General features: G+C 38.6%; 1 protein-coding gene across 4 annotated transcripts in view; it reads left to right on the forward strand.

The window, feature by feature from the left end:
* LOC309612461 (uncharacterized protein) overlaps window positions 1–22748 on the forward strand; it is a 305855-nt gene that overhangs the window by 74148 nt on the left and 208959 nt on the right. For 2 of the 4 annotated variants that reach the window (XR_014235133.1, XR_014235134.1), the window contains one exon: window positions 13822–13869. Coding sequence is in view for 2 of the 4 variants with exons in the window: in XM_082358368.1 (XP_082214494.1) it covers window positions 13822–13868 (47 nt within the window). In the remaining 2 variants the exon portion in view is untranslated. Of the gene's footprint in view, window positions 1–13821; window positions 15993–22748 lie in introns of those variants that run through there. The other 2 variants (XM_082358367.1, XM_082358368.1) reach the window with 1 other exon arrangement.

The raw sequence follows: 22748 nt of genomic DNA on the forward strand, positions 1-22748 counted from the left end.
GCTGTTGAAAAATCTGAAGCTCTTCTGATTCCTGCTATGTGGCCAATTTTTTAAATAGTATTTTTTCTTTGTTTCCAGTGAAATTTCATAATGACATGCCTCTGTGTGAGTCTAATTTCCATCCATTCTCTTGGGCATCCAGTAGGCCCATTCAGTCTGAAAACCCTAGGTATTCTCTTGAATTATTCATTGCTACTTTCTTCCCCGGTTATTTAGATGTTGGATATCCTGACTGGGTTCCACTTTTCTTACCATTTCTCTCTGATTTTCCTTCTTTTGGTCTTTTTGCTCTATTTTCTGGGAAATTTTCCCAACTTTATCTTCCAAAATTTCTACTGAGTTTTTCTGAGTTTTTTTTTTTTTTTATTACTGTTATCATGCTTTCAATTTCTAAGAGCTCTATTTTTGTTCTTTGAATTTTTTTCATAGCATGCAGTGTGCAGACTCTTCTCATCTCCCTAGGGATATTAATATAGTTTTTTTTTTAATGTTTTATTTTTCCTAAAAGGGCTTTTTCCTCTAAGTTCCTTTTTCTCTATTTGTTTGCTTTGGTCTTTATCTTCCATTTGGGGGTTTTTCCTCAGATGTCTGGTAATCCTTAGTTGTCTGTTCATGATTTAAAGTGAGGGACTCATTTTCTGGGAAGTTGGAAATGTTCCATATTGTGTTAGGGGTGTGAGTTGCACAGATGTGTGCATTTACCAAAACTGCTCAAGTACATTTAAGATCTGTGCATTTCAATACTATGTATAAATTATACCTCCCCCAAAAAATTCCTATTTTAAAAAAAAACTAAAACCAAGTGAGGAATGAAAACACTGGAAGCTCTGAGCAAATGGATAGGACTTACCAAGCTAGAGGTTTACCTTTGGGACATCTGGATGGACCATTTGTGGGTACAGGATCCAGCCCTCAGAGGAGCCTAGCATTCCCCACCCCAGTCCTAACACCCTCTTTTACCTCCAAAGGTAATAACCCCCTGGGATCTGCTAGGATAAAGGGGGGCACTTACCCAGCACTGTGGTACAGGGAAGGGTTTCTGAGGATCTAACTGCTACTCAGACATTTTTACCCAATCCTCCTTATTTCAGCATGATGCCTGTTCACCCCAGCTCCTGTATTACCCAGTACCATGAGTTCTTGAACCTTTTGAGAATCCTACAGTATAAATTGGTTTGTTTCTCTGCTTCCTCACTGCCACGATCCAGCTTCCAAAATATTACTGTTCTTGCCTCTTGTTTTCCCAGCTCCAGAGGGTTTATGTCTTTTTTAAAAAAAGTAAATCTCTTTATTGTACATTTTGTAGGGTTTCAAGAGGAAGCAAAGTTAGATGTGTATATTCAATCAACTATCTTAACTCAGGAGTCAGGAAATCAGAAATGTGCTTTTTAATTCTCCAGCTTCTTCAGTAGAGGAAGGCTCCCTATAAGGAGTTTGGAATAGATGCTGAAAGTGACTCACCAAAGCTGTGAAGGGTCACCCTTTGACCATTCAACATCTTCTTCCTGTGCTTTAATTTCTAAACAACAGTAACAATCTGGACATGTTTTCACCTAACAAAATGCTATGATCCTTTGTGCAAATGAAAACATGCTTAGTATCTCTCTGAAGGGGAAATTTTTAAATCCCCTTCCTTGGACCTCTCTCTGGGTAATGTTTATTCTTCTAGTTTAGGAACAATCTGTCACCTAAGAACTAAGTTATTAACCACCACCAACATACCTATATGAAATAGTAAGGAAGAAGGGGTACCAGTTATTATCTATTAATATAATTTGTTAGAAAGAAAATAGGGGAGGTTGCTACAGTCCTTGTTTCTGAAATTGGTCACGAAGCCACATTTGGTATTTATAATCTCCTTCCCTTCTACCAGCAGTTCAGTTATTTGGGTTCATTTTGTCTGTTAATTCCATTGGTGGCAGGGCTAGATATTTTGGACTGCCAACAAGAAAATTTTAGATGGGTCCTCCCTTATTGTTTGTTATTTTCAAAATGCAAATCTTCAGCCTTCTGGCATTGCAGGGATAGTTTGATATTATTGATTCCTATGAAAAGAGAAAAGCAAACAAGGGTCATGTGTTGCACTTTCTGTGTAGATAAGAGTCTCGGTTTGACAGCTGATTAGTTTTAGAAAGTTAAGGAAAAATGGATTCATTTACCAACAGAAGGAAGATGGACATGACTTAGATTGAAGGCTAGCAAGTATCAAGGTTGCCATTGTTCATCATCCAATTGTGAAACCTGACCTTGTGTTCAGGGAGACCACCAGCCTCAATGAAGAGATGGTCAGCAGGGGAGAATTAAGGTAGTCCCCAAAGAGCAGTTTTGGAGGGTAATAAAATTTGTTTTGGTGCCCTCCTTCCTCCCTCATTAGCCTCAGCTTTTTCTTCTCTCCCTGGCCTGTGTTGCATTTGTCCCAAGCTCTGCTAAAATATTAACTGTTTATAATAAGTCCTCTGATAAAAGATTGGTATGACCCCTTCAAAAGATATTTGCATTTCAATAGAGTATTCATCAAAATCAAAAAGTTTAGAAATTAAAGAGTAGAACCTTACTGATAGAATAACAGATGATGGGATTAATCTGCGCTACTCCCACCTGATTTTGAGCAGAAGGTTCCACTAGCCTATAAAACCATTTCACTGAATTGATCTGTAATATAGCTTATAATTAGTGCTGAGGACAGGGTTATATTCATGTCTCCTGATATCTAGCCCGCATTCCAACCCTATTGTCATTGAGGTCAAAAGTGGCTTTATTAATTTATAGTTTTATTATTTTCAAGCTCAGAGTATGTGTGTAGTGATTAGCTTGGATGTTTAGACCATAGAGCTCTAGTTTGTCAACACAGGTTATAGCTCAGACTATCCAGCCATCTTCCAAATTCATACCTGGTCACTAGGAGCATTAGCTTGGGAACCAATTGTAATGTTTCCAGGTCCCACTTATCTGGCAATCTAAAAACACTTCTTGGTGCTGTTTTTACACTGGGAAACTCTTCAGCAAGGTCGAGTGGAGAAACCAGTGTATTTTAGGTATGAAGTAGCCTGCGTTAAATTGGGGATTTTCCAGGGGAGAAACAGGCAAATATTAAGTAATGTCTTAGACTCCAGGGCCCAGAGAAGGGAGTGGTAAAGTGTAAAAGGATTACTTAAGGTTTGCTTTAGGAGAAGGAGATGGGGGAAGCCTTTGGTACTTCTCAGGAGAGCTAAAATATGCACACACCAACCTCTGCCTCCAGTAAGTCAGAGGATGCCTCCAGCCCTGAGATTTAGTACCACTAATTTAGAGTTCTTGCTCTTTTGACTCGGCCTTTGTGCTGTCTATGAGAATAAGATTGATTAAACAACTAACTAGAAAGAAAAGTTTTCAGAGGGAAATAATGAAACCATGTTAGAGAATGAACTCTTTTCATGCAGAAAAAATTGATATACTAATTAAAATGAATGCTGTTTACCTGTTAATTAATTATAGGAAGGACCTAGAAGGCCCTTCCCTTGAAATGTTTTATGAGTTTTAAATGTAGTTACTCTAGGCACTCACAATTAATTATGTTACACCTCTATGACTGAGTTTATAATTCATACCTGCCCCTGTCCCCCAACAAGCAGTTCAAAAAGTGGAATTTTACTCAAAGTTGTGAAATGGGACTGTGTGCCACAGAGCCTGGACTGAAGAAAACATGATCTTTGCTCAGGAAGAAAGGGGCTGGTGGCAGCAGTAAAAAGCTTTCAGTAGGAAGGAAGCAAATGACTTAGGTAAAAGTATTTGGATGGTCTGTCAAATAACAAACCAGAGGAAATTGTGGGGTGGTCAGGAAAAAGGTTAACTGAAAAGACCTTCCAAGCGATGTCAACAACCCGATAGGAGTAAGTGTACTTGTGGGTTTGGGTTGCCATGAGGTGAATGTCTGATGAATGTGAGAAATTGGACAGTTTAAGAATTTAAAAGACCAGAGAAATCCATGCTTTTGAAAGGGGCTGGTCGTTTTGTAATCTTTAAACCTTGCAGGGAAGGTTGGCCTCAGAGAAACTGAATACAGAGAAGGTTCAGTCTGCAACTTGCCATTAGAATGGAGACACATTAACATTAGCCTACCTGCATAGTGAGATGGGAACCCTGTTTTACTGTACTGTGATTCCGCCAGTAAATATTCCCTGTTATCTTGGTCTAAGAGATATCACTGCAATTAAAAAAAAAAAAAAAGTATTTTCTTTAGTTCAACTTAAAAGTTAGCACCTTTAAATAGAGGTTTTATTAAAAGAGGTGAAATCAAAACAAAACAAAACAAAAACAATTGTAATTGCTGTATGTATCTATGTGGATGCTTTGCTCATAGTACATGTGCATGTAAGTTTAGCGCCAAGCCCTGTGCCAAGGAGGTGGGGCAGAGAAGAGACTGAGGGAAACCAGGGCACTTCCTTGTTAAAAAGTTTACTCAAGAAATAAGTTTAATAAACAAATCATGGAAAGGGGAGGCAGAAAAGAATTCCTTCAGTTTTTGCTCACTTTTCAGGTCCAGGGACCTCTACTCATTTCTGTTTGGAAACGCCTATTGATAATACTGGAAATTAATTATGTTCATTGCATTTTAAAAATATTTAAAATGTGTGATTTTTCCATTTGAGATGCTTTATTTTGGCCCTGATATTTTATTTATACCAGCTGGCTTGTTCGGTTGTTCACAAATGTCTCTCTACTTGCTAGACTGGAAGCTCCTTGGGGATAAATTTCCACCGTCTCAACCCTCAAGAAGCTTTGCTTTTTCCTTTCCTTGTAAATCAACCATGGATATCTTTGGACAGTGTTTGATGCTGCCAGTTTTGGAGACATTGTTTGGTATTAGAAATTGCTGGAAGGTAGACAATTTCCCAAAGAGCAAAAATAAGACAGCATCTGAAATCGTCACTTAGACATTATTCTCATCACTCTATAACTCTTGAACCCTTTGCAAGGAATTACAAAAAAATGCAAGGTAACTAAGTGTTTAGGGGCACATGCCAAGGTACAGATGCAAAGAAGGCCCTCTTTGCCACCCCCCCACCACTGCTTATGATATCCACTAACAGATGCCACAGACCTGGAAACTGGCACCCCCATGGGCTGTGTGTTTTGGAAAACACTCTAGTAACACCACTATCTCCAGAATATCAGTGAAATAAATGCATTTCAAAAACAGCCCATGAATAAATACAACCATGTGCTCTTTTGGCTGTTTGAATCGTATTCAACTTGGAAATAGAGACGACGGATGCCAATAGGGAAAATTGCACCCTGTGTTCTGAAACTGAGTAAATCAGATAAGGCACAAATCTGAAGGGTTTGAATGGCTTTCAGGGTCTCCAGCTGATGATCCTAGAGGAAGCTAGGGCCATCTGGAAGCCCAAAGACAGTTCTATCAGGTAAATAGAATGAGTAGAGTTAATTATAGCAGTAAATAGAGTTCAGAGCACCTGATTCGTAGGAGCCACGCTGAATGGTACTTCATGTCTCTCATGGGAAGCCAGGTGAACCTGGTTGTGTGACTTTCATTAGTAATGACAGCAATATGATTTTCTCCCTCTGTAGCTACAGTGACTGATTAAACTGCAGTATTTGGAGGAGAACTGAAGTCAGCAAGCACTTTCGATATTTCCTTTTTAATTTCCCTTGGCTGTGAAGCTCCTTGCTCCCCAATACCAGCACCTTATTATCTCAGCAAGAGCCTCACAGTTGCTCCAAGTTGGTGCCCTTCAGCCTTGCTCTTTCTCTCATGCATTATGAGTTGTCTGGGAGGGCTATTCACATGTCACTGCCTCCCAACAGGAAACAACAGAAACTCTTGCCTATTGCGGTGGTTTTCAGAGTGTGGCCCCTGAAACAGCAGCAACAACATCACCTGGGAACTTCTTAGAAATGCAAATTCTTTGTTCCAACCTCAGGCATACTGAATCAGAAACTCTGAAGGTTGGCCCCACAATCTGTGGCTTAACAAGCCCCGCAGGTGATTCTGACTCCTGCTAAGGGTTGAGAACCACTGGCCTATTGGATCAAGTGGGAACTCTTTCTATCTTCAAGGTTCAGTCATCTACTCCGGTCTGTCGATTCAGTTCTGCTGGTATTTAGTAAACACAGATTCTGGGTTGGGGATTTACATTTGCTCTCTGACTAGCTTGAACCCTAATTTGTCATACTTTGTATTGCCCAGTAAGTTTTTTTTAAATAAATTTATTATTCATTTATTTATTTATTTTTGGCTGCACTGGGTCTTTGGTGTTTTTTTTAAAATTTATTTAATTTATTTATTTTTTGTCTGTGTTGGGTCTTCCTTGCGGTAGGCGGGCTTCTCATTGCGGTGGCTTCTCTTGTTGCGGAGCACGGGCTCTAGGCACGTGGGCTTCAGTAGTTGTGGCTCGCAGGCTCTAGAGCACAGGATCAGTAGTTGTGGCGCACGGGCTTAGTTGCTCCATGGCATGTGGGATCTTCCCGGACCAGGGCTTAAACCCGTGTCCCTTGCATTGGCAGGCGGATTCTTAACCACTGCGCCGCCAGGGAAGTCCATGCGTTGGGTCTTAGTTGCTGCGTGCGGGCTTTCTCTAGTCGCGGCGAGCGGGGGCTACTCTTTGTTGCGGTACGCGGGTTTCTCATTGCCATGGCTTCTCTTGTTGCCAAGCACGGGCTCTAGGGGCGCAGGCTTCAGTACTTGCATCGCATGGGGTCAGTAGTTGCAGCGCTGGGGCTCTAGGGTGCGCGGGCTTCAGTAGTTGTGGCTCACAGGCTTAGTTGCTCCGTGGCATGTGGGATCTTCCCGGACCAGGGATCGAACCCGTGTCTGCTGCATTGGCAGGCGGATTCTTAACCACTGCACTACCAGGTAAGTCCCCCCAGTAAGTTTTTTATTTATTGATAATACCAAGGAATATGATGTTCCATATATATAAAAGAGAATCCCATATGACAAAGACATGTTCTTTTATATTCCAAAATATTAAATACTGGTAAAGATTTTTGCATTCCTGTACTAATTATCCTTAGCTAGGTAACAAATTACCCTAAAATTTGAGGCTTAAGACAGCAAACACTTATTATCTTACAGTTTCTGTAGATCAGGAATCTGGGTGCAAGTTAGCAGAGCACCTCAGTCTCAAGGTCTCTTACAAGGCCCCAGTCAAGGTGCCAGCGGGGCTGTTGACGCATCTGATAACATGCTCACTCATGGGTTGTTGGCAGAATTCAGTTCCTTGTGGGTTGTTGGCCTGAGGATTTCAGTTCCTCACTTCATGTTGGTCAGAGGCCTCCCTCAGTTCCGTGCCCCATGAACCTCTCTACAGGCAGCTCACAACATGGCAGCAGGCTTCCCTCGGAGCAAGCAAACGAGAGTTAGAGTGGCAAGCAGGACAGAAGTCACAGTCTCTCTGTACCCTAATCTCAAATGTGACATCCCATTATCTTTGCTGTACCTGTACTTCTCACTTTCTGATCCAGAGCTTCTCTGAACAGCAGGGTGAGGGATGCCTGAAGGAACCACTCAGCATTCATCTACAACGTTTTAGTTGATATACACCCATGGGTTCATTTTAGCTCATTTTTTATTTGGATAGTGAACTTTGGTAAACATTTTTACCAGATTTTATCACATATTTAGATTGCTAGAATTCAGATGGTAAGGGACACCTAACTTTTGGATCCCTCCCATAATCCTAGGGACCTCTGAATCCTTGTATGCCTGTCACCCTCTTGGATTTTGTTTTCTTGATCTTTTTTCAAACCCCTTAGCTATTTAGTAGTTCATCACTTGGATTTGTTTGTTTATAAGTCTTCTTAAATTTTATGTGGAAGGAAGAAAACAGAAAATCATTTAAGATAAATGGAGTTCTTTATTCAAACCAAGCCCTTGGGTAAATATTACAGATAGGCATTACTTTAGTAAATAATAAAAAGTAAAACTTACTTTTACTTACAGACCCATGGGAGGTAGAACTTGGAGAAGGCAACTGGAAATCATTTGTATGTCAAACAGTATTTGATATATAAGAAGACACATGTCAAAGTTTCCTTTTAGTAATGATTTTTCTTGGTATATGTTTGTTTCACAGATGTTCAGAATCATATTTCTTAGTGAAGTTTGGTACATCCCTCTGGTAGATGCTGCCAGTTCTCTAGCCAGTATTCATCTGAACACTCCTCATTAACATAATTCTGATTTTGTTTAGGGTAGCCAAGTGCTCAACTGAAAATTTAAGTGTAGTCCAGTTCCTGCTAATGAATTGTAAGTGGGAATTGCTAGGTGAGGCTTCTGGGAAAACTCTTTATAAGGAGGCAAACTAAGCTGGCAGTTAAGCTTTACCCTTTGACCCTTATGTTCTTTCTGCCTGCCACACGGGTATAGTGTTGCAGAGGAATTTCCATCTGCCATCTTGCAACCATGAAGCAACAAGGGTGAGGAAGAAAGCCTATGGTAAAGATGGCTAAGAGCAGCCACCCGATAAGCACTGTGGTACCATGCTAGCTTTGGAGCAACTAGATTTGGACTTCCTGATTCATGAAAAAAAAACCTTATTCTTTAATTCACTATTATTTGGCATTTCTTACTGTTACATGCAGCCAAACCTATTTCCTAATATAATCTCCTAAATCCTTTTATTTGAGGTTTTCTAAAGATTCCCTTTCAGATTTCCTACAATTTTGGTACTTCTTTCTATTTTTAAGAAGCACAAATTTATCTACAGATACATCTTCTATTAAACTAATTCAGTAAGAAAAGAGTATAATTTATTACAAAAATGATCTGGTATTTTACGATTTTCAAGCTGAAGCAAACCTTAGCAATCCACGAGTTACTGAATATTTTATCACTACCTGAAAAATTTATGATTTGTAAGCTTATTTTCTTGTTTATTATGTCTCCCTTATTGAATAGAGTACCAAAAGGAAAGGGACATTGTTATATTCCTCACTATACTGTCATAAGCTAAAGCTAAAACAATGTCTGCCAGATAATAGGCAAATGATAAATACTTAATCAATGAATGAATGTAGTTATCTAAACTTCATCTAATGAAGAAACAATCTTAGAGAGATTATTGTTTATCCAGCACCACAAATTTATTCAACCATTTGTGACTGGTAAAAATGGTCATTTCATATGGGTTCAACCTAAAAGTGGCAGAATGGAGATAAGAATGGAAGTCTTCTGATTATTGACCCAGTACTCTTTTCATTGCAATATACTGACTACTGGTTATGATTCAGATTGCAAAATTGTTCTGCATTAAAAAATAATTTACCGTATATTATAGTTTATACTTCTGTATATTTAAAATAGGGTCCAATTAATAAAAATGTCACTTATATTCAACATTCCAGGAAAAAGGAGGAAAGAAAATTAAAGTTACTTGAGGAAGAGTTAGGCACTCATTATGTGTCATTACACTTAATCCTCATATTAGTTCCATTTCACAGATGATAAAACCAAACATCAGTTGGGTATATAGTCTAGACTGGGGTTTCCCAGCTACTAAGCAGTGAGGCTGGGTATGTCTCATTCTAAAGCCTGTGCTCTTCCTACTGTACCAAATGCTACTTTACTGATTATAACCTGTAAAGCACTTGATAAATGTAAATTATTAAATTACCTACATCCTCCATTTAATTGACTTCATCAACCTCAGAAGCATAGTGATATTTATATCTAATAAAGAACATTCCTGCTACCTTTAAAATGGATCCACATTTTTAACAGCAGACAGCTGCTTCTGGTTAGACAATTTTCAAAGTTAGACCATGGAACATTACAAGGCAAGACATTTGAAATTTTTCTCCAGTTCTTGTTCATGCATCAAATCTATAATTTCTTGACCACGTAAGATTTGTACAGTCTGTACACTTGAGTTAGTTAACTAGCGGCTTAGAAAAAAGGAGAAGTGTGAATTCAGAAAAGCAGCTGCTTCTAAATGGAATGATGTCAGGCAGTCTCAAAATAAGCTTGGTCCAAGATTGCTTATTCTCCTGTGAATTGGTTGGTACTTCTTGAAACTTCCTCACTTTGCAATGATTATATTAAATCACTTCTCTATTTCTGTAAGATTAGGCTATCAGTGGTTTAAAACCTATTTGTAGAAACCAGCCTCTTTTTCAAATGGAATCTTATGTGAAACATTAGTATGTAAATCAGATAAGATTAAAAAAAACCCAAAATGGTGATCTCTGAAATGGGAGCCCAGAGGCACATCAGCTGTTCTCTAGCTGGGGTCTAGAAAGGAGGATTGCCAAGGCCCTCTGCTGAATGCCCACGTAAGACCTCTAAGGTCCCTTGCAAGTCGAAAATTCTTTGAACTAATGGCTCTGTTGAGTATGTGTTGGTTATCTTATTGCCATGAAAACCAGTTGTATTCAACAAGGGGAAAATAACAGTAACTGTCTTTTTCTGGGAACATCTGGTCTGGAAATTAGAACACTTTAGTTCCAATCCCAGCTTTGCCACTATTTAGGTTTGTTACCTTGGATGCTGTTGCCCATCTATAAAATGAGGATAAAACATTCTCTACCTACTTTATTTTAAAATACATTTTCTTGTGAAGTTAAAATTTCCCTTTGACAAAAATTAGAGTACAATTGTAAGGTATTGCCTTCAGGAAGTTATACGACTAGAGGTGTGGATGTAGATTTTTTATGCCAAAGTCATTGCTGTACGTTACTACCTCTGTTTATATTATAATTATAATAAAATTAAAAGCTTGAAATATAAGTTCTATTAGTGCCTGGCATAGGGGTAAGTATTCATTTTCATTTGTGCGTAGTTACAAGATTTTTCCAGAAGAAAGTGGGAGAATTCCTTTATTTAAAAAAAAAACAAACTTGGTTTTTACAGAGTTGATAGTTTATCAAATTAACGCATAATCCTTATTAAAATACAGAAATAAAAAAAAATTCCCCCATCTAGACTTACAACAAATGACATTTTAAGATATTCAATATACACCTAAGATACAGACAGAAAGACAATAAGTAGGTAGATAGGTAAATATAGGTATGGTGAAAATGAGACTAATTGGTGAACAAAAATGGGAATCATACACTACACGTTATTTTAAAGCAAAAAATAACTTTTTACTTTTATTTAACGAAGTTAAAGGAAATTGAAGTGAAACTGTAAGAACTGCTGAATTTTAGACAAATGTTTCTTCACTATGAAAGTTATTAGTTCCTAAATTTTTTTTGAAGTTATGAAAAACATTAAGAGGTTGGAATCATTACGTGAAAGTTTTCTAAAAATTCTTTTCTAGACTATATCTATGGATCCCATGTGATGCAAGATAAGAAAATTAGCACATTTACTCTTCCACCATACTCTTGATTTTTGTGTTATTACTTACATTCTGTTCTGTGACCATAATTCCCAGTTATTTAATCTCAGTTTTATATTTAAATGAATTAAAATTTCTTTATTAATCCTTTTACAATGGCTTCCATATTCCCTATTCCTATATTATTTTGATTTGATTTTTGTTGGCTGAGTTTCATCACCTAATTTTATTTCCAAGCTTGATACATCCTGTCCTTTTTCTTTATATCTGAGGAGCATCTGCCTGTTGTAATCATTCTGAGTTAAGTTTGGCTGACTAAAAATATCTTTGTCCTCCAACAAACATACACATAAGAGATTTTAACAAGTTGGAAGTTTATTGCTTTCTCACATAATAGAAGTCCAGAGCACCATAAACTCGCCAGGAACCCGTAGTCTTTCCAGCTTACTGCTCTACCATTTCTTAGAGAATGGTCCTTGTCCTCATGGTCTAAGAATGCTGCTTGAGTGCCAGCCATCATATTCAGATTTCAGGCAGCAGAATGAAGGAAGGAGTCAAGAAGGATAGGCCCCCACCTTTAAGGAGATTTCTCTGAAGTGGCACATAACATTTCTGTGTAAATTTCACTAGACAAAACTTAATTACATGACTATGGGATATATAGTCTTTTAGCTGATGGCAATTGTCTACCTCAAAATCTGTGTTCTCAGTGTTAAGAAGGAAGAAAATGAATATGGAGAAATAACCAGCAACCTTTGCCTGCCACACTTGAATATAGAGTTTGGGGTTATGCTTTCATGCTCTCAAAACTGTGTAGACATGGACCATTATCTTCAAGCATTTGAATATCACTGAGGAGATGTCTGAAGTCAACCTAAGTCTTTCCTCCTTGGAAGTAACCTGCCTTTTCTGCTTGGATTCTCATATGATTAGTTCTTTATCTTTGAAGATGAATGGTTTCTGCAGAATATATCTTGAGTTCACCTTTCTATATCATTTTTTCCAAATACATGGTGTAACTTTTTGATCTGCAGATTAAAGTCTTTATTTCAGGAAACATTTCTTTCATAATTTCTTTAAATAGTATTTCTATCACATCTCTATGTTTCAAGAAGTTGATTCTCCTTTTTACACCTTATCTATAAAATTTTTATATTTTTGCTCTTTTGATGTCTTTCACTCTAGCCTGTCCCTCATGTCTTAACATGCTTTTATCACATTTTCCCTCTATTTTTGGTTGTTTCTAATGTAGCATTCATTTCTGAGATGTTTTTATTTTCTCTTTTATTTCTTTCTCTACCAATGTGCTTTTATCTTCTGTTGTATTTTTTTAAACCCCTGTAATATTCTTTGAGACCTATTTTTACAGCAATAATTTATGTTTAATACATTTTTTCCTTCTGATTACTTACGTATTTGTTTATTTGATTAATTTATTTTAAATAATGTAATAAACACCTGAAAATCTAACATGAAAATTAGTTCCTTGAAAATAATCTATATCTATGTGGCTCCCTTATTGCATCAAAATGCCTCTCCACATCCAAAGTAAGCATTGTCCTGAATCCTACGTTCATCATTTTTTTGATTTATTTGTATATTGTGATATTGTGTCAATATGTATTCCTTCAAAGGATTATATATGTATTATAATCATATATATTATACATATAATATACTACAATATTCTTTATGTTCGTTGTTTATAACTGTGTAAATAGGATACCATGTTGTATGTAAGGGACTTACTTTTTAACTTAAATTGCTGTTATCCATCCATGTTACAGTGTGTCATTGCAGTCCATCTGTTTTGGCTATTGTATAATATTCCAGGGTGTGACTATACCAAAATTCATTTATCTACTTTCCTGTTCATGGACATTTGAATTATTTCTAGGTTATTGTTATGCAAACAATGTTTCAATGAATATTCTTCCACATGTATCTTTTTATACGGGTCCCAGAGTTTCTTTGGAGTTTATGCCTAGGAGTGGAATTGCTGAGTTGTAGAGTATGTCTAAACAGAATTCTTTATGTAACCTGCAAAACCAGCCTCCTCTCCTTTATGTAACCTGCAAAACCAGCCTCCTAACTCTGTTAGTAACATCCCAATCACCAGCTCCTTTGACACATCCTCCCTTGCTCCCTATATCCAATTGTTTACCAAGCTGGAAGGTTTCTGCCTTCCCATGATACACCCATTTCTCCTGTTCAAGCTTCATTAATTCTCCCCTGGACTCCCTATTCCTAAACATCATTGTTAATAAATTCCAATCACATAATTTCCCTGTCTATGAGATTAAGTGGACCCATAATCCAGCATTCAAAGCTCTCCACAATAAGGCTCCAGACTAACTTTTCTGGTTTAATGTCTCCCTATTTTGGTAGTGGAGAATGGTAGAGTGAGAAGGGACCTTAGAGATCATCTGGTCAGACCCACTTACCTACAAATAAGGAAATGGAGGCCCAGAGAGGAAAAAGGGTTTTATCAAGGTCACATATGTGATCTGTTTGAACAATTTTGTTGTTATTACAGGTGCTTCAGGAGGAAGGCAAAGAGATACCTGTGATCTTTCATCTTGAGGTAAGGACAGTGGAGTGGAATAGTTGTAGGTAAGGAGAATGAGCATGGTTACATCGTACCAAGAAAAACATTGAAACTATTGGGCAGGTAGAAAAGAACATAAAGAGCGGACTCTTCTGTTACCATGCTGAGTGTAACAATTATTGCACTGTATTAAGATATAATTGTTGTTTGGGACTGAAAGAGTGAACCTGTGTTCTTGAAGATGGTCATTGTGCCTGAGAGGCATGTCTTCCTCAGAAGAAACCAGAAAGAGGAGATGGAGGGGCCCTAGATGGGTGGTTTAGGTAGTAGAGTTGAAATTGAAATCTTTCTCCCTCTCTCTTTCCCTCTCTCTAACCCACCCCCCCCTTTATCTCGCCTAATCTGTCAGTCTTGCTTGTGAAATAATAATAGTATTTACTGAGTGCTTTCCATTTGCTAACTGCCTTACCTAGATTATCTCATTCAATCCCACATCAACTTTATGATTATTTTACTTTACTATTATTATCCTCATTTTACAGAAGCGCACATTGAGCAAAGAAAGAATTTAGGACATATAGCCAACAAGTGAGTAGTAGGTTATAAAATGTCACTCTTCAGCTTTAGACAATTTGAGGAATAAGAAACAAGAACTCAACTGTTTATGCCTAAAATTTGGCCGTCTTTATCTGGGAATAAAGTGTAGACACTGTAGATGCCTTGTGGAATGGGACAGGTCCTGAGCACCTTGGGATTGAGCTCATGTCAGAATGATTCAAAATTTATAATGTGTAAGTCCTTTACATTTTCTTCTTTGTGTTTGTTTTCCTTTTGGCCTCCCTTTCCTTTTGCTTAATAAAGCAGGTCCATTTTGTGCTAGGTGACCCTAGAGAAGATCTTTTTAATTTGTTCACCTTGAATCAGAGTGCTCAAGGGGCAGCAGCATGCTCATGGAGGAAGAGACCTCCTTGACAAAAAAAAAAAAGGTGAAAGTCGTGGAGATAGCCCTCCTACTATCTGAGGAGCTGCCCTGTCTCTTCTGGAGAATTCCCTTCCAGTGTTAAAACCTAGAATTTTAGACAGGTTTTAGACAGAAAGAAAATGTTGGCCTTTTGGAACTGGAATGGTTCATGATAAAAAGCAAGTAGGGAGGGTTATGGGAAAAGATCAAAGCAAAGGGTTGTCATCTTTTAACTGTCAATCAGTTAAAATTGGTAAATATTTATTGTGAGTCTGCTGTGTGCTAATCTAATCTAGATATGATCCTTGCCCTCAAAGTCAAACATCAAAGATGAAAAGGTAAATATGTGCATAAGTGGATTTGAAAAACAAGTTGAAAATACAAGGCCTGTCATAAAGCGACATCCCAAATGAAGGGAACAGTTAGTAAACAAGTTCTGTAAGTGTGACAAGGAGAGAGAACTCAGTGGGCTAGGTGATCTTCCACTGTGAAGGAGGAAGGACTTCAGCTAGATATTTAAAAAATTATAAATGTTGGATAAGTGGAAAGGAAGGGGAAATGTCAGGAGTGGAAATGAGGTACCAGGAATATGTAAGATGGTTAATAGTGGCCTTTCTGGCTTGAACTAAGAGTTTCTTTAAGGGACTAATAGGAGGTAAGGCCTGATGGAGGGCTTTGAATGGCAAGGTGAGGAGCTTTACTTCACCCTGTGGAACATGAGATACTCTCAAAGATGTTTGAGACAGGCAGTGAGACAATGAAGGTTACTTTTTAGGATGGCTGGTCAGTAGGGAGATAGGTTAAGACATTGTGGTAGAAAAACCTCAACGTTTCAACAGTAAATGAGTTTTCAGGAGATTTTTAAATGTGTCAAATGTTTAGGAACTGTGAAATTCTTCTTTCCTTATGCTAACTGCTGACTTGTGTCCAGGAGAAAGGAGGGAAAAGAGCAGGCAGAATTTTATCTAAAGCAGAAGACAGTTACTTTGCTAACATTTACCTGCATTGCTGACATTTTGGGGACAATTGTGGCAGAGGCCACTTCCTGACCAGTTCTCAGTCCACAGATTGAATGTGGGAAGATGGAGGACTTTCAAAATTGAAGACAAATAAATCCCTCAAAGGCCAGTGTGATGTTTCTTCCTCTTTTAAAATGTTTCTGCTTCATTTAAAAAAAAAAAAATATATATATATATATATATATATATATATATATATACATATTTTGTTAAAAATCTCTCTTTATACTAATAGGATTAGGACATTTCATGTAAAGAGAACTGGTTCCCTGTTCTTAGCTAGAAGTTTCTGTAGGCCCAACATTTCCTTTGGAAATTAAACACTTCATAGACAGGGTCCTCAGCTGATAAGGATACAAGGCTGTCACACTCAGGGATCAAAGTGTTGCCAAGATTGCTGATGGTGATAGCTCTTGCTGGGAATGCTCCATTACCAAACAGACATAAAGAGCCAAGTATCTGCTCTAGGCCATCAGAGTCAGGTGGGGAGGATGGATGTAGAACAGTTTTCTGGAACCAGGGATGCTGAATTGAAAACAAGGAGGCCCTACTGGGCAAGATTTGGGGTCGGGATGGAGATCACTGGAACAAGGAGCATGGAGAGGACTCAGGAGCAGTACTCAGGTCTACTGGTACCTAGTCCAGTGCTCTCCCCACCACATCAAGCTGCATATTTACCTATATACAGTTTAGAACCTTCTGTCACTCTCTTGCTCCCTCCTTGGCCACCTATGATTGCTTACCTAAGTGAGAAGTTTTGAGCACACTCCTATACCAAACCTGCCTTGGCAAAGAGTGGTCTGAGGCAGACGTTGCCTCAGAATCAGATTTATATATCACAGAACTCTGATTGCCTGACCTGACATATCTTTAATTGGTCCTAACCTCTGCTAGCCATTATCCATTAACCTACCTGCCTGTCTATTTTTCTGACATCTGATGACTAAGGGCCTGTACTTGTACCAGTATGAGACTAGCCAAATCTTTGCTCCTTTGGTGTCCATACCTAGAATTGAATCTGTATCAATATGATTATTCACTTTTCATGTGGTTGCAGGTAGTTGTGTTCACAGACCAGATCATTCAAGGCAGAGCTCCTATGTAACTTGTGATATGAATTTCAACCAGCAACTAGGATATGAGACCCCATGGGGCTTGGTTCCCTTTGGGATAACAGTGCTGACCTGGAGAGCTGGGATCTAGGAATCAGATCAGACCAATGGGGGACGGGTCACTGGAGAACAGACACAGCTGCAGGTTCTAAGAGCAAGCTCAGTCCTAAGAATGTATCTGGAGACATTGGATGTACAAACACATACTTCATGATTGGTGGGAACAGGAGGTATTTAGAAATTTAGGCAGGTGGGCAGGCAGCTCATGGAAGTCTGGAATTAGATAACAGAGACCCAGCCACATGATTCAGTTCAGGGGTGAGTGTTGATGATGGCAGTAATGCTTAGAAAGAGAACGCAGAGCTTTGGTTCAGGAAGAACAAGGGGTCTGAAATTTTTCCCAACCAGAGGCATAGTTATTGGCTCTCCTTAAAAGGCATCTTCAGTTCTGTCACCTTCGGGGACATGTATAATCCTTCCTCCTCTCAGCCTGTTCCTCTATCATCTCTGTCCTCTGCTATCAACCCAAATCTAAGGCCCTGGTTTGGCTCTCTGCTTACTCCATTGAGTTTTTCTCTCTTCCCAGAATGTACTTATCAAGAAGGAGCTATTGTCAGCTTTGTGCATGTTTCGGTTGATCCTGGTTCTGGGTATGTTGACCCTGGTCAGTGGCTCAGGACTCCTACATACCTGGAAGAAGAAGTTTGACATAATGGATCTAAGTAGTTTTCTGGGACAGTGATGAGGTCATAGGGATAGGAAGCTAGTTAGTAGAACTAAGGTCCCGGGAGTAAATAGACTGGATTTGAGAAAAAGGGCAAAATGCTACATGTTGGAACTGAGCCAGCGAATCTCAAAGTGATTCTCAAATTTTTACCCCCTAAGGTCAGTGTTTATTCATCTTCAGTAAGCTTTAGAACTAATGCCTGTGCAGATTTTGCCTCCATAAGTCTGGGGTAGGGATTACATTCTAGGAATCTGTAATTTTCCTTGTATATTTTCCAGAAATATTTTATGCATATTAAACAAAAACTATGTATGAATTTTCTCCTTTTCATTCACACGGTAGCATGCCATACACACTGTTCTGAACCTTGTTTTGTTTTGTTTTGTTTTTCACTTAACAATATTTCTTTGAGATCTTGCCATTCCTGTATATAAAGTTTCCTCATCGTTTTTGATGACTACATAGTATTTCAGTGTGGGAGTAACCATAGTTTGTTTTACAATCTTCTGCCAATGGACATGCAGGTCGTTTCTAATCTCTCCCAACTGTAAACAATGTAGCAACAAGTACCATGTACATATGTCATTTCACACATAAGTGATTATAGCTGGATAAATTCTTAGAAGTGGAATTACTGGGCCAAATGATAAGTGATTTTGTGATTTTGATAGATACTGCCAAATCGCCCTTCACAGAAGTTGTATCAGTTTACACTCTTACCAGCATGAGCACCATTTCTTCATGACCTCTAGCCAACAAAGTATATTATCAAATTTTTTGACTTTGCCAATATGGTACATCAAAATAGTATCTCATTGGTGTTGTTGTTTTTTTTAAATTGATTTTTGGCTGCATTGGGTCTTCGTTGCTGCATGTGGGCTTTCTTTAGTTGTGGCTAGTGGGGGGCTAGTCTTCGTTGCGGTGCTCTGGCTTCTCATTGCAGTGGTTTCTCTTGTTGCGGAGCACAGGCTCTAGGCACGTGGGCTTCAGTTGTTGTGGTGCACGAGCTCAGTAGTTGTGGCTCGCGGGCTCTAGAGCACAGGCTCAGTAGTTGTGGCACACGGGCTTAGTTCCTCTGCGGCATGTGGGATCTTCCCAGACCAGGGATCAAACCTGTGTCCCTTGCATTGGCAGGCGGATTCTTAACCACTGCACCACCAGGGAAGTCCCTCACTGGTGCTTAAGTTTACAGTTCCTTTACCATAAGAGAAGAGGATGAGAATATTTTAATATGTTTGAGTCATTTGTATTTTCTTTTTGTAAAGTCTGTTCATTTCCTTTCACTATTTTTCTACTGTATCTTTTGATCTTTATTTTATTGGTTTTTAGAAACTCTTTATACATTAGGGAAATAAATCCTTAGGCTGTGATATGAGTTGCAAATATTTTTCTCAGTTTGTCATTTATCTTTTGAATTCCTTTTGGTGACTTCTGTGGGACAGCTTTTTATGAAAGTGTAGCTGTTACTGAATTAATTAATATTTTATTTAGTGACTTCTGGGTTTTAAGTTATACTTTGAAAGGCTTTTCCCACTCCAAGACTGAAAAATTATTCCACAAATTCATCTAGTACCTTTATAGATTATTTTTAAAAATTTAAATCTTTAAGTCACATAGACTTTATTTTGGAATAATATGTAGAATTTGGTTGCAACTTATTTATTTTTCCCAGATGGCTATGCAGTTTCCCCAACAACATTTATTGAATAATCTATTCCTTAATTCATCACTGCCCATGACTTGAATTGCTCATTTTATCATATTCTAGATTTCTATATGAATTTGTGTTTAACTCTGAACTTTCTCTTCTGTGACACTACTACAGTTGACCCTTGAATAACATGGGTTTGAACTGTGCAGGTCTACTTATGCACCGGTTTTATTTGAATCCTCAGATGTGGAACCGTGAACAGGGAGGAACTGTGGATATGAAGGAACTGTGTATATGGAGGGCCAGCTATAAGTTATATGGAGATTTTCAACTGCATGGAGAGTCAGCACCCCTAATACACATGTTGTTCAAGGGTCAACTGTATATCGGTCTCTTCATGCACCGATACCACACTGTTTAATTATTCTAGCTTTATAAGGTAGTTCTAATGCAGGTGATCCATGGAGTACACTTTAAAAAACACTGGCCTAGGGGCTGGTGCAGTACAAGCCCCGTGCAGAGTAGGATTATGAGTTGATTTCAGCAACAAGGAGAGGAAGGCTACCAAGAATGGCATTTGGGGGAAAAAAATGAAGATTTCTTAATTCAAGCTGAATCCATCTGTTTTCATGTTTTCCTACTTTCTTATTAACAAATGTAACTTCACTTTGACTTTTTTGGTAGGAATTCTTGCCAGTTGTTAGTTTTGTTTATTTGTATGGCTCTTAAGTTAAAATAAGAAGTACATTTACATGATAGGCATTATTTATTCAGTCCACATGTATGGATTTATAGACTCATGGACTCATTGCAATAGAAAACGAGTGAAGTAGATCAGAAAGTATATCAATATGCTTCTACATACACAGATGTGTGTACACATACACACTCAATTCACTCGTTCTTTCAACATGTGTTAATTGAGCTCCCATTGTACTGCAAAGTAGTTTGATAAGTGCTGGGGTACAATAGGTAAGAAAAAAATTAATGCAAATGAAAAAACTTGTATTAGTTTCCTAAGACCACTATAGCAACGTACCATGAACTGGGTGGCTTTAAAAAACAGAAATTTATTCTCGCAATTATGGAAGCTAGAAGTCCAAAATCAAGGTATCAGCAAGGCCATGCTCCCTCTGAAGGCTCCAAGGGAAAAATGCTTCCTTGCCTCTCCCGAGCTTCTGCAATCCTTGGTTGTCTGCAATCCTTGACATTCCTTAGCTTACAGCTGCAGCACTCCAGTCTCTGCCTCCATCTTCACATGACTGCCTTCCCTCTGTATGTGTCTATGTCTCTTCACAACCTACTTTTAAGGACACTAGTCGTTGGTTCTAGGGCCCACTCTAATCTAGTATGATCTTATATTGACTTAATTATATCTGCAACAACCCTATTTCCAAATACGATCATATTCATAATTATCAGGGGTTAAGACTTTAACATCTTTTGGGGGATACAATAGCACTTATCAAAATATAAAGCAGAAATAATATCTATATTAATCAGACCCACTTAATTGATCAAGTTAGTTTTAAAACATAATTTTAAAATAATTGCCTGATTATTTCATTCAATCAAATAGGAATGAAGACAATGGGAATAAGAAGTAGTGAAATCATCAAATTTATTGGACCTCCCATTAACCCAGATCATCTTACTGTATACAGAAGCTGCATTAACCAAGCTGGTGGCTTGGGTTGTCAGGAATAGTGGGATTTGGGATACCCAGGAGAGAGAGACCCTTTGGAAGGGGAATTGGAATGGAGCCAACAAGAAAAGTCTCCACAATTTCATGGAGGGTCTGTGGTCTGCCCTTGTTAAGGCAAACTACCCCAACTTCTGTGGAGGAGACACAAACCTGGGCTGCTTTTTCCCTTGGAAGAGCTAGTAGAAACCAAAATACACCCTCCTTGACTGCCTTGTTCCACTGAGACTGCAGAAAAACAAGCTACTCAGCTTCTCCCCCTTCCTGACCTCAGGAACCTTGGCCTCAGCCAACCTTCCTTACGGTGAGATCTGCTTCAGGCCAAGAATATGATTCTCAAAACATATTTCTATGTCTTTGGTTTCCTACCAGGCTGTCCCTTTTCCGGAGCCAATATTTTCATGCAGACGGCAAAGTGACTGTGGTTAGGATTCCATTTTATTATCTCTATTAACATTATTTTTTTTAAGTGTAGTAACAGATTCAGAATTAAGAGCTCTAGGAGGAGCCCATATTTTCCTACTGGTGACAAGAAGCACTGTAACAGAAGTTCTATCTGGCAGGAGATGTGAAAAACATTTTAGTTGCTACGCAGAGAGCTAGCCCTCAGCTAACAAATTTGTTTTCATTTGCCTTCAGCTGCCCATGGCTAGTTTCTTCCCTCACCCCTACTGAAGGGCTCAGTGTCTCCCCTTCCCTTTCTTAGCTGTGAAAACCCACCCTCAAAGAAGTATTTGATAGTCTCACTTGCACAGTTGTGTTAATAGCTGATAAATGGTAAAAGGAAATTAGTGAAGTGTGGCTGAAAGCACATGTGAGTAGGAATCCAAGGCCTGGCTTGTTTGGATTCTTTTATATGCTGGTATTGAGGGAAAACACTCCCAGACTTTTGGAGGCAGGAATGCCTGGGTTTAAATCCTTGCTCCATCACTTATTAGCTGTATGACCAAAGACGCTTACTTAACCGTGGTGCTCCTAAGTTTCTTTTCTTTAAAGTAGATATTGTAATACTTACTTTACCAGATTATTTTGAGGACTATTTGTTGGGTAGCACAGTACGTGACATATAGAAAGGCATTGAAAAGACAATCATAGTAATTTGTTAATGGAAGAAAATTGAGGCTGCTCTACTTTTTAAGAGAGAATTCCTTTGCCTTCTTCTCCAGATAGTTAATGCTTCTTCTCAAGCAGCATTATGGTTCTGACAGCCAGTGACAACTTTCCATAGAACTAGCTCATATCAAGCTTGCCTGTAGGCAGATCTAAGGAGGCAGAGATGCCCTGGCAGAAAGACATGATGTGTCCTCTCTGGAAAATTTTGCCAACCCCCAGCCAGGGAACAGGCTCCATCTCTTTGACCAGTTGCCATACTGTTGCTTCTCCAGTGCCCCCACCTATGTTTCAAGAGCCTTAGACTTACCTAAGAGGCAGAGAGAAACATGGAAACAGAAAGGAGACAAGCAAACACTACCTGGACTTTTCCTTTATTGGTTCTTCTCTATTATCGGGGTCTCTCTTATCTCTGAACAATCCATCTTTTCAAGGATTGTCAGGCCTTTGGAAGATGCTACTTCTCATCTTCCATCCAACTTCTCCCATGTGTCACTGGTTTGGGATTATAAATATCTTTCAAGGTTATCTTCATAAGACTGGAGCCCCCCCAAAAAAGAGGACTGTGTATTTCATGTATTCATTTATTTATTCATTCATTTTTGTATTTATTCATTCATCACTATAAGATTA

The sequence above is a fragment of the Balaenoptera borealis genome, assembly GCF_965194805.1.
Source record: "Balaenoptera borealis genome assembly, chromosome: 15".
NCBI classification, from domain to species: domain Eukaryota; kingdom Metazoa; phylum Chordata; class Mammalia; order Artiodactyla; family Balaenopteridae; genus Balaenoptera; species Balaenoptera borealis.